Source organism: Schistosoma haematobium, chromosome 2 (assembly GCF_000699445.3).
Source record: "Schistosoma haematobium chromosome 2, whole genome shotgun sequence".
NCBI lineage: Eukaryota > Metazoa > Platyhelminthes > Trematoda > Strigeidida > Schistosomatidae > Schistosoma > Schistosoma haematobium.
The window spans coordinates 44,407,827-44,424,468 of NC_067197.1; the positions used below are offsets into that span (position 1 = coordinate 44,407,827).

The 16,642-nt window shown below is 38.9% G+C and overlaps 1 protein-coding gene across 3 annotated transcripts in view; it reads right to left on the reverse strand.

Moving 5' to 3' along the window:
• Positions 1 to 2,162: 2,162 nt before the first annotated feature.
• Positions 2,163 to 16,642, reverse strand: part of PSMA5_1 (Proteasome subunit alpha type-5) — a 32,381-nt gene continuing 17,901 nt past the window's right edge. Inside the window, exon 7 of one of the 3 annotated variants that reach the window (XM_051215318.1) lies at positions 2,163 to 2,399. In XM_051215318.1, coding sequence (XP_051068529.1) covers positions 2,304 to 2,399 — 96 coding nt within the window. In that variant the 3' untranslated portion in view covers positions 2,163 to 2,303. Of the gene's footprint in view, positions 2,400 to 10,545; positions 15,091 to 16,642 lie in introns of those variants that run through there. The other 2 variants (XM_051215319.1, XM_051215320.1) reach the window with 2 other exon arrangements.

Here is a 16,642-nt window from a genome sequence, read left to right on the forward strand (position 1 = left end):
TCGAATCCATCAACTGAATTGTATGAATCATAGTAAAGTATTCATGCTGATTACGTTGGTCCATTTTTAAACTAATATGTTCATGTTATTATTGACTCATATTCCAGATGGTACATACAGAAATTCCTAATAGGAAGTGTATTCGAAAAGTAGTAAGAAAGATATTTAGTCATGAATGAATGCTTATCATGCTAATAACTGATAATGTGGTCCATTTTACGGTGAGAGATTTTGACATTTGGCTTAATGAAACTGGATGTCTACAATTGGCTGATCACTGGGTGGTAATTAATGTCATGTATGTAAGGTCCTTCTTAGTTCAGATCGAATGCTATCAACCAAGTTGCAATGTGGCCACTAGTCTAGATGACTGAACATTATGTGCACTATGTTGAGATTAGATGGTGGTTAGATGTAGTCAACAGGAAACCCTGGACCCGTGTTTCGTGCTACTTAGAGGTCAGTCGCCGCCCGGATGGCTCAATGGTAACGTCTTTGACTGTGAAGCTAGGTGACACGGGATCGAATCTGTCAAGAGGCACCAGTTCCCTCAAGATTTCAGGTACACCTCGCTGACGAGTGCCAGGTAGCAAGAAACCCGGGTCAAGGGTTTCCTGTCGATTACCTCCAACCACTATCTAATATATACACTACTTATATCGATATAAGTAGCACACCAAATATATATGGATACTAAGTACGGTTTATATATTCATGTTTTATCATGACTTGTAAACTGTATTGTTTATTTTAACTAAGAAATACCCTTTAATTTATGATCACTTATATGTTCTATTCATGAATTATAAACAGGTTTATGATCTGTCTAATAGCATACGACTAGTCATACATTTTTCATGCATAATACACAACGTTATAGTTGTATATTATTAATCCGAATAATATGTTTATGATACTATTAAACTAGTACATACTGATCTTTGTTTAATCTAGTTAGCATTCATCTTTTACTTAGAAAGATTGGTTTCTACGGGATGGAAGTGGCAACTTCATGCTCAACTCTTCTCCTTTATCTAGGCTTGGCAACGGTAATAACCTTTGAAGAGCTACAGGCAAGATCTAACTTAGAATCTTGAAGAGAAATGGAAATGAGAAAGGCTAAAGAACATAATACATCGGAAATTGAAATCAGACATGAAAAGGATGAATAACAACTGGAAACTAGTGGAAAGTATTGCTCAGGACAGAGTTGGATAGAGAATGCTGGTAAGCAATCCATTCTGTATACATATATGTATGTACACTCGTTGATCTGGACAGATAATCAAAGGAACAAAGTGAAGGAAGTAAATGGAAGAGAAGGAAGCGAAATACCGTACAGTAGAGAAGGCAACTCGAGCCAACTTGATTTAATCAAACGTTAATCGATATTTATATCCAGACAAAGATAAGTTACAGATATATGATTATTCAGATAAGAAATACACACATATACTCTTACATAGAAACAGTCAAGGTTGATAAGTGAATAATTAACAAAGTCAAAATGTAACTTAAGCAGAATGACTAAATTGGTTTGTCCGAAAGTTAGAATAAGTTATGTACGCTTAACGTAGTTACTTACTTACGTCTGTTACTCCCAATGGAGCATAGGCCGCCAACCAGCATTCTCCAACCCATTCTGTTCTGTGCAAATACCATGTACCTAAATAAATGGTTGCTCTGGTTTTCAGAAGAGGCATCGGCCTCGTGACTTCCGAAGGAACTTGGCTTTCACCATGAGGCATCATAACTCTTCTAACTCTTAGGGCAGAGTTTAGATGGTTTGAATTATTTTTTCTGGCTAGCGTTTTTTTAGCGAGTCAATTTTCTACCGGATAGGGTCACTAATCCCATGACCAACCCTCCTCATTTATCCTGACTTGGAACCGGCAATAACCCCAAATGGGCTCCAGGTGGAGTTGCTTAACATAGCAACTGACACTATATAGACATTGTTCTAGTTTCTTTCAAAATTTATTATCACTGATAAGTTTGTATTTATTTTCTAAATGACTTGAAATAAACAGTTTACTTTATATCTAGTTTTTCATATGTTCAACTACTGAACTTCATACTATTGGATCCATTGAGCCCTGTATTCAATAAAGTTGTTTCAATACTCCAAGTCTATGTTACTGTAGTGAACGAGAACGCACAAGTGAAAACAATCGAATGTATTTGAACACAAAATTGAAGAACATTTTGGTATTTCATTTGCAAGATGTCAATCAATCGTCTCAAACTTGATTGTTCCTTCTTCTCCATACCCATTACTCTGTGTTCTCTTTTCTTCAATCTTCTTAACCTTCTACCACCAGACACGTCATTTTCGATGGATGATACATACTACTTATATCTATCGACATCAGTAGCGCATACCATATGACAGATTCTAGCTGTAAAACAAATAAACAGTTATCTTTAGTCTATTTTTCTACTTATTCTACTCTAAAATTTAAGGATTCATAACTTAAGAGAATTCTAATACTACTAGCCAATCTTTTAATAACAATTTATCGTCAAACAGAATGAACTAGAAGCGATGGATGGCCGTTTCGTTCTAGCATAGGACTCTTCAGCAATGCGCATCCATGATCTCGCACAAGAATGCCTAAACTCTAGACCACTGAGCCGTCATTCAATGGTGTCTAACTTCAGACAATCCATAGTGGTTTGGCTTTAATCGACTCATGAATTCAACTATTAACAATTACTACAACCTCCATAAGAAACCCCAATCTGATCATAATATTGGATTGTTGATTATTGAGATAATAAGTTAGTTAACATTACTTTAGAAGGTATTACCACCACCTCTTGATCTGGTTGTTACATTTTCATGAACAACAATTTATTTGTAAACGGATGATTTTATTTTAAAGCAACCTTCAGCAAAATCCAATCATTACATACGAAATGTTGTGGAAGACTTAACTCGAACTGTATCTGTTCTCGGGCTACTGCCGGCCTCAAGCCCGAGTAACCGGGGAGGGATGCGCGTGGCGTCGGAAACACCATCATGTAGAAAACAACCTTACTAAAAGACGCTAACCAGAATAAACAAATTAAACCCTCAAATATAACACAGAGAACACCAACCCAATCACACTTGATGGAGGAACTCTAGAAGATCTAGAATCTTTCACGTACCTGGAAAGTATCATCAATGAACAGGGAGGATCTGATGGAAATGTAAAGGCCAAGATTGACAAACTAAGGACAGCATTCCTACAACTGAGGAACATATGGAACGCAAAACAAGTGTCAACCAATATCAAAGTCACAATCATCAATACGAACGTCAAGACAGTTAGTTCTATAATACAGAACTGAAATGTGAAGAACTACTACAACCAACATCAAAAATGCACAAGTATTTATGAATAGTTGTCTAAGTAAGATATTCAACATCCATTGACTGGATACCATCAACAACAGCCTACTATGGGAGAGAACAAACCAGCTTCCACCTGAAGAGGAAGTTAAGAAAAGATGTTGGAAGTGAATAGGAAACACATTGATGAAATCACCAAACTGCATGGAAGGTCGAAGAACACACTTCGTCGGTAATTGGAAATAGACATGAAAAGGATGAATAGCAACTGTAAGTAACTGTACATGATTGTCCAGGACATGGTTGGATGGAGAATGCTACTGAGTTAATAAAAGTCGAAAGTGGGGAAATAAGTCACTAGATCTGATCAGGTAAAATCTGATATAGCCTTCATCCTTAAGTAAGAATCCAGTTAATGTCATGTTTATACCTAGTCTCCAAGTTCATTTCCAACAGGAAGGTTAAAAGAATTTCAGCAATAGTGATCTTTTCGAACAAGAAGTAACGTCAGCTGACTATTCAGTGAAAATATATAAAAAGTGGCTACAATAAACAGTGTATAACCGAAAGTTTAAGAAATCTTGATAAACGCTACTAACGAATAAGTGTAGTTGTGTGATGTATGTTACTTATACCAAGCGAGTCAGTGGGTCAATGAACAGGATTAAAATGGACATATATGTATACATAGTGAAATGAATGAATGATAGAATCAATTAAGCGACTAATAGTAAAACTAACTGAATGAATAGATGCGTAGGTAGTAAGCAATGTTCAAGCATACATTATTGATACAAGTGCAACAATGATAAAGGTATAGTGATATAAGATAAGTAATTGTTATTGTACGAATGACTCTATCCGTTAAATAAGTTAACAAAAGGGTTTAACCAAATTAAATGTCAACAAACTTAGTTGCATATGAGTTGCTTTAGTATCTTGGCTATATTAAAGCATGATACATATGAATCGCTGACGAGACTATCATTTATGGATGAACCAATCAGGTATAAGATAACAGGTTTCGGATTTTGGCGCGAAATTCACCTATCTATTTGGTGAAATAGAATTTTGTCATTATAGCTGATGTCAGTTCGTGATGAAAACCAGAAATTTAATTCATAACCTTAACTATCAACTGTAAATCATAATTCAAATTCCCCACACACTGGTTTATAACCCTCATTTGGTCCTAGTTATTAGGTGGACACTCTCAAGGTCACTTTAGCGTCGCTCAAAGGTCATCCATAAATTAGAGGCTCACCGAATCGCTTTTCTCTTTATCCCTCTGACTTCACATATTATTAGTTCCTTTTTTATTTGCATATCTCTCGAGTTAAAAGTATCGTCTAATTTTGTTACTTCAATCAATTCACTCTAAAAATACTAATGGTACGCAAATCATCAAACTGCATCATGAAGCAAGCTTCAACTTGGAATCCTGAAGGGAAGCGGTAAAAAGGAATGCCAAAGAACACATTACATCGGAAAATAGAAGCAGATATGAAAAGGATGAATAACAACTGGAAAGAGCTAGAAAAGATTGCCCAGGACAGCATTATATGGAGATTGCTAGTGGGCGGCTTATGTTCCTTTACTACGAGTAACAGGCGCGGACAACCAAATGTAACTGAGCACAGAATTTGTAAAGTGTCAATCAATCGTCTCAGACTTCGCTGTTCTTTTGTTTCCACACTAATCACTCTCTGTTCTCGTTCTCTTTACTTCAATCTTCTTAACCTTCTGTTGTCAGGTATTTCACTACTTATATCTGTCGACATCAATAACACACGCCACAGTAGTAGTATTTCAAGTACTAGTAGTGTAGTAAACGAGAATTCGGATGGAGAGAATCAATTTATTATTTAATGTGAAACCACAGTATCTTCGTAAAATATGAAAACCATACATTAAATACTTCATTTGTACTTCTTCCATCAGTTGTCTCTTACAAACTTTATCGTTCCTTCATTCCAGTTATTACTACAATCACTCTCTGTTTACATTCCTATTCTCTTCCATTCAATCTTTTCAACCTTCTGTTGCAAGGCATTCTAATTTTAATCAGTGTTACATACTACTTATGTTTGTCAACATAAGTAGTATACACCACAGTAGTAGTTATTGTAATTATGCTAGTAATCAAATCTATCACAGTACGTCAGTGACTATGGGAAATGTTAGGTAAATCTCATCTATGAATTTATTACAAAGTTATGTTTGTCATTAATTCCCAAAATATTGAATTCTTTTTGTTTATTCTTTCTTATCAGAAAGGGGAGTTTTCTGTAGATTGTAGAAATTCAACAGTTGAATTCATGAGTCGATTAAAGCTAGCACTGGACGGCCTTATCGCCCTAGCATGAGACTCGTCAGAAGTGCATACCCACTGCACCACTAACGGGATTCAGACCCAAAAAAACGGACTAGCCCCATTGATCACAGCTTCTCACTAGAACTGCGAAAATTCCCTTACGAAGCTAGTCACTAGGTGAGGACATGGTAATTATCAGTATGCGGTTGTGGATATTATTAAGTTTTTTATTGAGACCATGAATGGATTGATGTTAGACCATCACTGAACGGCCGTTTCGTCAGGTTGCGGAACTCCTCAGCAATGCGCACCCGCGATCCCGCTCGCGCGTGAACGTTTACACTCTACACTACTGATCCGGCATCCAATGGTGTTAATATCTAGCCCTAGTGAGTTACTGTCTCACAACAGACACAATCGAACTGCACTGATCACTAGAACTCCAAGAAATACCTCTTGAATCCAGTCACTAGTGAATACATCATGATCATGATCCTAAAAAATAATGTAGGATGTGGCTTGTGAAGATTTTAGTCATTATTCTTTGTTTTTAATAAGAATAAATCAATTCCTAATGTCAACTTTAATCTATCTCTCTATTTGTATTTTATGCAATATGAATGTGAAAACCTTCAAAGATTCAATTGTAAATTATAATTCATAATCACAAGTAAATCACTTCATTATCATGTGAGATTTAGTTAAATGAATACAATGAATCATACAAGTTCATTATTATGGTTGTTTTTATGCTTATCATTAGTAAAAAGTACAAATCTTATGGTTTTATATTCTTTATTAGCTTGAAAACAGACACCAACTTTAGAGTTGAAAATTAGGGTTTATACTAATTTGTTTTAAAGATTTTTCAATAATATGTGTGATGTATGCTACTGATATCGACAGATATAAGTAGTATGTATCATCAGTCGGAACGATGAACATGGAGGATTTGATGCAGACATAAAGCTGATGATTGGTAAAGCAATAACAGCATTCCTACACTTCAAACTTAGAACTCAAAACAACTGTCAACCAATGTCAAAGTCACAATTTTTAATACGAACGTAGCTGAAACGTGAAGAACTACTACAACTAATAACAAAGTCAGTCACTCAGTCAGTAACAACGTAGAACTTCGTACGTACGTACATCAGTTCGAGTTGCCACACCACATTAGCATAGAGATGCAGTGGTCGATTCAAATCCTGTAGTGGTAGAGGTAATAAGAGTATAAGCAGTAATCGGAAACATTAGGGTTTGAAGATATTATTTAAGGAGTGTAACTCAGTGAAGTAAATTTGGAAAGAGAAAGAAAAAGGACGGGACATGAAGAATTCAGAAGATTAGAATTTGGGAGAACACAAAGAATGGATGCACCTGTGCCATTGCAAACGATTTTGAGCCATATCATTCAACGTCTCTAACTATCGGTTGATATAGTCTCGCGGTCCCCAACCAGACAGTCTACACCTACCAACATGACTCAGTCCACTTGTCGGTGACTTCATGGATTTGTGCCATGTTTTGGTCTGACCGTCCATAGCTTTCTTCCAACCTACTCCTATACCACTGAACATCGCACGTCGAGGCAGTCGGTCGTTGGGCATACGTAACACGTGTCCCAGCCATCTCATCTGATGAAGTTTCACTACGTCATCAATTGATTTGCCATCGTAACCTAGTGCCCGTTTCCTAACAACTGCATTACTTACTCGGTAGTCCCAGGATAAACGAGCAATATTTCGAAGACACATGTGATCGAATACTAGTAACCTACGGATATCCTCTACTCTTACCGGCCATGTATCACTGCCATAAAGTAGGACGGAACGAACTGCTGCGCAGTAAACCCGTCCTTTGGTTGATAGACGGATATCTCGCCTACGCCATAAATAACGCAAGTTGGCAAAAGCTAGTGGAGCCTTCTGTATCCGTGCTGAGATTTCGTCACACACTAAACCACAAGGGCTGATGAGACTTCCAAGATAAGTGAAGCGGTCGACACACTCAACTACTTCACTCCCTATCACTAGTTCGGGTGTCGATGTAACCCAATCCTGAAGGAACATTTTGCATTTCGAGGGGGAGAATCGCATCCCGAACATGCTTGTATTGTTGCTTAGAGTGGTTAGAAGACTCTGCATTTTGTCAACGTCTTCGCCAAATAAAACTATGTCATCAGCATATTCTAAGTCAACAAGTGAACCTCCCGGCAGAAGTTCAACCCCTGTAAATTTAGATGAGGAGAGTGTTATCTCTAAAAGTACGTCAATGACAAAGTTGAACAAGAATGGAGAGAGTGAGCAGTCCTGACGAACACCACTTGAGGTAATCAATTCTGATGACAGTTCACCATAAGCTCTCACTCTACCAGTTGTGTTCGAGTACAGAGCCTGTATAAGGTTAATGTACTTCTTTGGTACTCCTCTCAGTGACAAACACTGCCATAGAACCTCACGATCAACAGAGTCGAATGCCGCCTTAAGATCGAGAAATACTACCATTGTGGGACGTCTGAACGTATGTCTGTGTTCTAGAACCTGACGTAGTGTGAATATCTGATCTATACAACTACATCCAGGTCGAAAACCAGCCTGATTTTCTCTAGTCTGCTCTTCACGAGCTTTGGTTAGGCGTCGACGTATTATTGAAGCTAATATTTTAGACACTATATTTGTCAAACTGATTCGTCTGTGATTGTCACAAGAGGACTTTTGTCCTTTCTTAAAAACTGGCACAATCAATGATTGAGACCAGTCAGATGGGATTACGTCCAGTTCCCAAATTCTATCTATGACCTCGGTTAATCTCATTGCTAATACTGAACCACCATCCTTAAAAATCTCAGGAGTAAACCTGTCAGGGCCTGCTGCTCTCCCTCGTTTCAGATTTCCTATGGCTTTTTCAACTTCGTAAAGGGACGGAGGACCTACATTAACTTGCCATTCAGGTTGACTGGAGATCGTGGGAAACCGAAGTGTGGCTGAAGGCCAGTTGAACTGATCCCTAAAGTGGTCTGCCCATCGATCCAATCTCCTGGATTGAGAATGTATAATATGTCCATCTTTCTCTGAGATTGTTTCGCTAACAGTCAGGTTCCTAATACCGGTTTCCTTAACAAGTCTTAACACTTGTCCTCTATTACCTATTGCCGCTGCCTTTTCCATCTCTCTTGCTTTCGCTACCCACCACTGTTCACGATCATTGCGTAGACTTCTTGTCAGCTTGCGCTTAAACTGACTCCGCTCTTCATTATGTTCAGAGCCAGGTGGAATGAGTTTCCGAGCATCTATCGGTGGGATAGATGCTGCTGAGATTCAGTGTTGCTCCCTAACCTTACGGTTTACCGTACTAGCAGATATCACTGCTGTTTCCACAGCTTTTCGGATATCATTCCATGCTGCATCGGGGTGGGCATCACATACACGGCTGCCTAACTGTTTTCCTAGTTGTTCCTGAAATATACTCTTAGCTTGACTATCATTAAGTAGGCCTCTAAGAGGTTTCCTTGCAGCGTCTTTCCTACGTCCAGTAAGACGCAGACAGATACGCGCTCGCACTAGAGCATGATCTGAATCTAAGCATGTGCTCCAGAATGAGCGACAGTCTTCTATCGAGCCCCTCTATCGGTGGCTGATAGCGATGTGATCTATTTGGGTCCAACGTTGGGACGAATTAGGGGGTCTCCATGTTAAAAGATGTTTTTCCTTATGCTAGTTCTGCCCTAGGACTCAATGCTATACCTACGCCGGCGAGGCCACGGGAAGCAGAATCTGGGCTTACAGATACACGAGGTGTGAATCGAGTCGGTTCTTTATTTTGGCATGGTGAGGTCAAATGAATGACGCTACTCGGATCCTGTATGCGCGTTTCGCAGACGCAGCACACATCGATGGCGCGGGATTCTAAAGTCCTAGCTAAGGAAGCCTGTTGTCCTATTTGGCACAGTGTTCGGACGTTAAGAGCTCCTACGTGTAGTTTAGAGCATGGTTTCAGGAGACCAGGAATAGCGTTCCACGTACTCGAATCGTTTGCCCTAGCGGTGCGAGATGATAAAGAGACGTGAGAAGGGTTAGTCATGGAGATAAGAGAGGTATTAGGAGGTGTAGCAAGGATTTGAATGTGATCAACTTGGTCTCGTGTGCTGTTACGGGTATGAGGGCTGATATCACTTCCCGGCTGCCCACACCGTGGAAGGGTATTTCTTGAGGAACCTGAAAAGGAAATTGGATTAGTGTTGGTCTTAACGACCTGGGAGCGTGACCGCAGAGCCCAAGGGACAACTGCTTGAGGCCGGTCGCTCACGGCCTTTTCGTGGAAGGTTTTTAATGTGTTACCTCCGTTCTACAAAGGGCCTTACCGCCGGAGACGGAAATCCGTGAGGTAAGGTGAGGTGTGACATTTTTAGGGTCGACCTTTTCTAACCCCACTCCTCCTTGTGGGAAGGCAGCATCGCTGCAGATGCTGGTTGTCCGAGGGAAACACCTTACTGCTGTCACACCCCTCTACAGTCAGCAGTACGACTTCGCCCTCAGACCTTGAGTTGCTGATTTAGTCTTACCGTTCTCCAATCGACCTGCCTGGCATGGTAGAACCTACAGGAACATATGTTCCAGCCAATATAGCTCGGTTGGGTCATCACGATAGGCAAGCCCGACCACCGCGTCAAGGTAGCAGCTTCGGTCGGGATTAACAAAGACGTATAAGTATTTATAAACAATTGTCTACGTAAGGTACTCAATATCTGTTGACAGGATACCATCAGCAAAAGTCGACTGTAGGAGAGGACAAACCAGCTTCCAGTTGAATAGGAAATTAGGAAAAGATGTTGGAAGTGGATAGGACATACACTACGAAAATCACGAGGCAAGTCCTAACTTGGAATCCTGAAGGGAAATGGAGGAGAGAAAGGTCGATGAACACATTACGTCGGGAAGTGGAAGAAAACATGAAAAGGATGGATAGCAACTGGAAAGGATTGCTCAGGACTGTGTTGGATGGAGAGTGATGTTGGGCGGCCTATGCTCATCCACGAGGAGTAACAGGTGCAAGTAAGTATCGTCAATCGAAATGCCTGTAGGCAGGAGATCAAATAATGGTTGCTGTGGAATCGAATGAACAATGAAATCTTAGACAATTGTTGGATATTTTGCAAATGAAGTATTTACTGTATGATTCTCAGATTTTACTAAGACGCTCTGTAATTTTTTATTCAACGATATTCCATTGTCTCCATTTATGTTCTCGTTCACTACAGTATGTACACAGAATCTTACACAAGATTGAACTAGAAGCTTTAAAGTTTCATAGTTCATGAAATCTGAGATGGTGGAGAAGACTTGTAGCTCAGATGGATGATTTTGATAGTTTTGTTCTCCGAGCTGGATGGTTTGGTCGTGGGACTTTCATCGTTCTTCTGAACGACATCATCAGTGAAGCGTTCGAATTTCTCCATATGTGGTTCACAGCTTGTCCTGTACAATGGTTTGAATTTTCAATTTCATTCATTTTGTATTATATCACTACTACTACTACATACTCCCATCTCGACTGATTTCATAAACTATAACTTCCTACTAGAACATTGAGAAATTCATCGTGAAGTGATCAGACATTCACAAAGTAAGAAACATTAGCTTTCTTGGTCTACTTAAATTTTTAAAGAAACTCTATCTACCATATCAGTTCATCGTGAAAATCAACTTAATTTTGTATAAAATTAAAGTGGATGCTCCGTACCCACCAACCCGGTTAAATCGCCGGACAGTCTCTTTTCGTCCTCTCGATTTCATAAATAACACCCCCGCCACGAAAAGGCAGCGATTACGACTTTCCTAGGGGTAATTGTATACGCGTGCTTATGTGGGGAAATCTGGACAGGGAGAGCTGACTCTTCCCACTCTCGGTTGTACCAGGACGTTCGGAGGCTCTTCGAAGTAGTGTCTTCAAATATCAGTAAGCTATTCATCTATTCTACATTCAAACGTTCATATCAGGAAATGAGATTGAAAATTGGCTGGTGTATAAAATATTCACCTTTTAATAGATGATTTACCTATGTAATGAATAGCGTACGTAGTCTGAAAATAAAACAAACTTGATGGATTCATTTCAAAATTACGACATCCATATTATAATGGACGTTGACGTTTCATAAGTGAATATATTGATCCCATCAACTGGTTCACCCATTTCTGCTTCATTTACTAATCATTGATGTAAACTAGACCTGAACTAACAACTATATTTTCAGTAATAAAAATTCATTCTTAATATTCTTACATTGTTATCTAAAGCGTTGACTTCGAATTTCCAAGACATTTTGACAAAACAGAACTATATTATCTTCGTCCTTTTATTCTACCTCCAAACATAAGAATGTATAATGAAGGTCATACAGTAGTGTTACATAACGAAATGTATTCATGAGGGAATTAGATTACTTTTGATTGATAAAACTGGTTGTCCAAAATAGGACGAAACGTGCTTTGGCCTGGATTCCATTGCTAGTCACTATCCATCCTTGCTTAAAAAACTTGTGACTTAAGGTTATATCCAGGCAATCCGCACAGGATGCACATAAGCCAACATGAGACTGATCAATTGCAGTCCTAAATAACAATGGGAAGATACAAGTAAAACAACACCAAGTGAATCTGGTTGTAAACAATTCGCGTATCTTGTATATCAACACGTCCCCATTTGATCATAAGCCACAAATCCCAAGAGACCAAGGATGCTTACTGAGGTGACGTATACGTAGTAAACTACTTGAAACTCCTGTTTTGTGTAGTCCTAGTATGCCAGTAATCAGTTGGAAAGTGAGGCTAAATAAAGGTTACTACATGAAAGATTATAGTTTGATCGCTAAATTGCACCAATGATTGCTCAAGTATGTAATAGGAATGAATTCCTTTTAAGACATCACAAATTTTAACCATACCACCTTTCTATTGGGAGCAGTTGGGAAATCTACTCCATCACTGTACAGTCCTTCTTCGTTAATAGCAAGATGCTTTGAGTAATGTAAATTACAACAATCAGATATCCCTTAATCTTTGGTTGTTGGATACTTCGATGAGCCAAATTCCACGTTAGCACATGTAGAAACCCTCCAAACACATACCTACAAATCCTACTTTCAGCAAGTAACCGTTAACCATTATTAATTTTCCGAGATCCCACCTATACAGTGACCAAAATTTAAGATATATTCATAATCGAAACATTTGTAACTAGTGTAACCGTACAATTAATTTATGACTATAACGAACATTTCGGTCATCATGAAATTAGCATGCAGCACTCACCACTACACACTCCACTTCATAGAACTTTGATCAGCGTTTTTCATGGAGGATAACGACTATTAGAGATGTATGAGTAGTTAACGATTCCCAGATATCTATACTATGAAAAGATACGCTTTCTTAACGGACGAAAACAACTGAATTGTCAATGATGTTGTTATTTACCTGGAAAGGTAACTCCAGAACTTAGAAGATAACTACTTTAGACCGGTTACACCAATTTTCATTTTTTGTTACCAAAAGAAAAGAAAATCCGTGCTATACCTAAAATCGACCTTTCTGAATCCCTTTTTCCGTTTGTACGAAGAAAGCATTGCTAACAATGCTGCTTATTCGTGAGGAAAATCTTACTTCAACTACACCCCCTATAAAGTTGACAGCACGATTTTGCCCTTGAAACTTAAGTGCACTCCATTAGTTAGTACCGCTACCCAACAGTTTTCAATAAGTTCATTTTGTATTGTTTGTTTGAATCTTCCCATTGATCTTTAGGACTACAACTGATCAGTCTCTTATTGGTGCATGTGCCGATTACCTCGATATTGTCTCAAGTCACAAGCATTATAAGCAAATATAGATGGTGGTTAGCACTGGAGTCCCGGAGTGAACATCAACTGAGATGAAGGTACATTATTTATTTATTTAAACACATAAATATTGGTACAAATGCCCTGGTATGGCCGAAAGTGGGGAGAGTCCGCTCTCCCTCTCGAAATGCTCTCACATGGCCACGCGTATATAGCCTCTACCAGGAAAGTCCTACTCACTGCCTTCTCGTGGCGGGGGTGGTGTTTACAAAAACGAGGGGACGAAAAGCGAATGTCCGGCGCTTTAACCGGATCCCAAACCAAACCAATGGTGCACATGGGCTCCAGTATCCTGCAGGAACAAAGGGCGTATGAACCAATCGCTGATCACCATCTACCATGTGACCGCATCTCCTTACGATGCTCCACTGCCTTGTGGATCAGACCTTCGGGTCGAAGGCTCGGGGAGTGGCCCCCTAGGAAAACCACCTGCTTCGGTTTGGGCACCCGGGCAGTATCACAGCCCTCACACATATCGAATCAGATTTGTGTGGTGCATATGTATTTGGTGCCTCCTTGTACCAATATCTATGTGTTAAAATAAATAAATGGTACAAATGGGCAACGAATACATATGCGCCACACAAGTCGCTTGATTTATGTGTGAGCTGCAGTACTGTCCGGGTGCCCAAACCGAAGCAGGTGATGTTCTTAGGGTGTCATACCCGGAGCCTTCGACCTGAAGGTCTGATACACAAGGCAGTGGAGCAACATTAGCAGATGCAGTCCCATGGTAGCCGATGACCAACAATAGGTTCATATGTCTTTTGTTCCCTCACGATAATGGAGCCCATATGCACCATTAAATTGGATCCAGGGTTTTCCAACTCGTCTAGGTGGATCCTCCATATGCACCAACGCGGTTAAAGCGCCGGACATTCGTTTTTCGTCCTCTCACTTTCGTAAACAACAGAGATGTCACGAGAATGTAGTGAGTAGGACTTCCTTGTCAGTGGTTGTATACGCGTGGTCATGTGTGAGAACATTTCGTGAGGGAAAACCAACTCCCCCCAACCTTAGTCGTAACAGGGTATTTTTAGGTGACAAATCCCAAACAGAACAAAATGCATGTTTTGGATTCCACTACTAACCACAATCCATCTTTAATTTAAGTTTACATCAATAAAGTTTATTCAACATTGAACTATTTTGAAACAACAAAAACCCAACAAAAACAGCTGATGACATTACGTTCAACAACAACAACAACAACTTGTTACATACATGTATATCATCACAATTCAATGACTACATTAGACTTTATATTAAATTTACATAAACATACAAATAAACCAAACGAATTAGAAACAATACACATCATTCTCATTCAGAATTTACTATTAAACAAACGGATAAGAGAAAGAAAGAAAACAGGATTGTTTCATGAAAATATGTATATGTATATATAATACCATAATGGATGTAGTTCAATATGGTTTAAGATGATCATAATGATGGTTGATTAATTTCTTCAATGATTCTTTGAACTTCATCTTTATTGAATAAATGATAATTATCTTTGATACTAACAGTTGCCATCTAACAAATCATCAAAAGTAATGGGTTTAAGAAAGAAAGAAAAAAGAATGGATAGAAGGAAACAACAACTATATGATATTCAATTAAATAGATCAGTTGAATTAATAAGTTAATAAGTTAGACCATCATTAAGAACCTCAAAGAACTGGACGACCAATTCGTCCTAGTATGATACTGTTCAGCAGTGCGCATCCACGACCCCGCATGTGGGACTCGAACGTTTAACCTCCAGACCACTGAGTCGGCATTTAACGGTGTTAATAAATAATTTCAATCGATCGATGATCATGAGCAACCCTTCATCCACTGTCTGAAGTGGATAACTGTCTCTACCCGACACAGATCAAACTCCACTGGTCACAGTTTATCACTAGAACTCCAGGAAATCCACCTTGAAGCTATTCACTAATCGGTATATGATTATTATCATAATGGGGATTTGTAGAGATCATAGTAATTTAAACAGTCCAGTGTGTGGAATCGTGGACGCATACTGCTGAGTAGTCCTATACTAGGACGACGAAACGGCCGTCCAGTAATTCCAGATTTTCAATGGTGATCCAGCTTAAATAGACTCATGAATTCAGCTGTTAAAATTACTACAATCTCAGTATTAATCAATCATTACTGTTATAGTTAAAATTGAATATAACTAATAAGTTATAGTTAAATACATTAAATATTTTAAAATAAGAAGTTCTGTACCACTGAACATGTCGATCAAATAACTTATCTTAGAAGATTCAACATGAATCTTATTGGATTAGGTGTTTGACGGAGTCTCAGAACGAATAACGAAAGCTACCTTGGATTTTCCTAAATTGTATCATTTGTAGAATAGATGTAATATCAGTTTGCCTATTCTCAACTAAATGTTGATGGGATATTTCGTACTATTCTACTTTATGGTAGTAAAAAAAGATAGAGAACATTTGAAATTTATTAGTGTTTGATCAATAAGTATTTTGAAAGTATTGTTCACTTATGTTACTTACTTTCGCCTGTTACTCCTAATGGAGCATAGGCCGCCGACCAGCATTTTCCAACACACTCTGTCCTGGAACTTCTTTTCTAGTTCCATCCAATTCTTGTTCATTTCTCTCATGTCTATCTCCATTTCCCGGCGTAATGTCTTTGGTCTTCCTCTTTTCCGTTGGCCTTCAGGATTCCATGTGAGGGCTTGTTTTGTGACGCAGTTGAGTGCTTTCCTCAATGTGTGTCCTATCCACTTACAGCGCTTCTTCCTGATTTCTCCCTTCGCTGGGATCTGGTTTGTTCTCTCCCACATTAGGTTGTTGCTAATAGTATCCGGCCAACAGATCTGAAGTATTTCGCGTAGACAACTGTTAATAAACACCTGTATCTTCTGGATGATGACTTTCGTAGTTCTCCAGGTTTCTGCCCAATACAGTAGAACTGTCTTGACATTTGTATTGAAAATTGTGATCTTGGTGTTGGTTGACAGTTGTTTTGAGTTCCAGATGTTCTTCAGTTGTAAATATGCTGCTCTTGCTTTGCCGATCCGCGCCTTCACCTCTGCATCAGATCCACC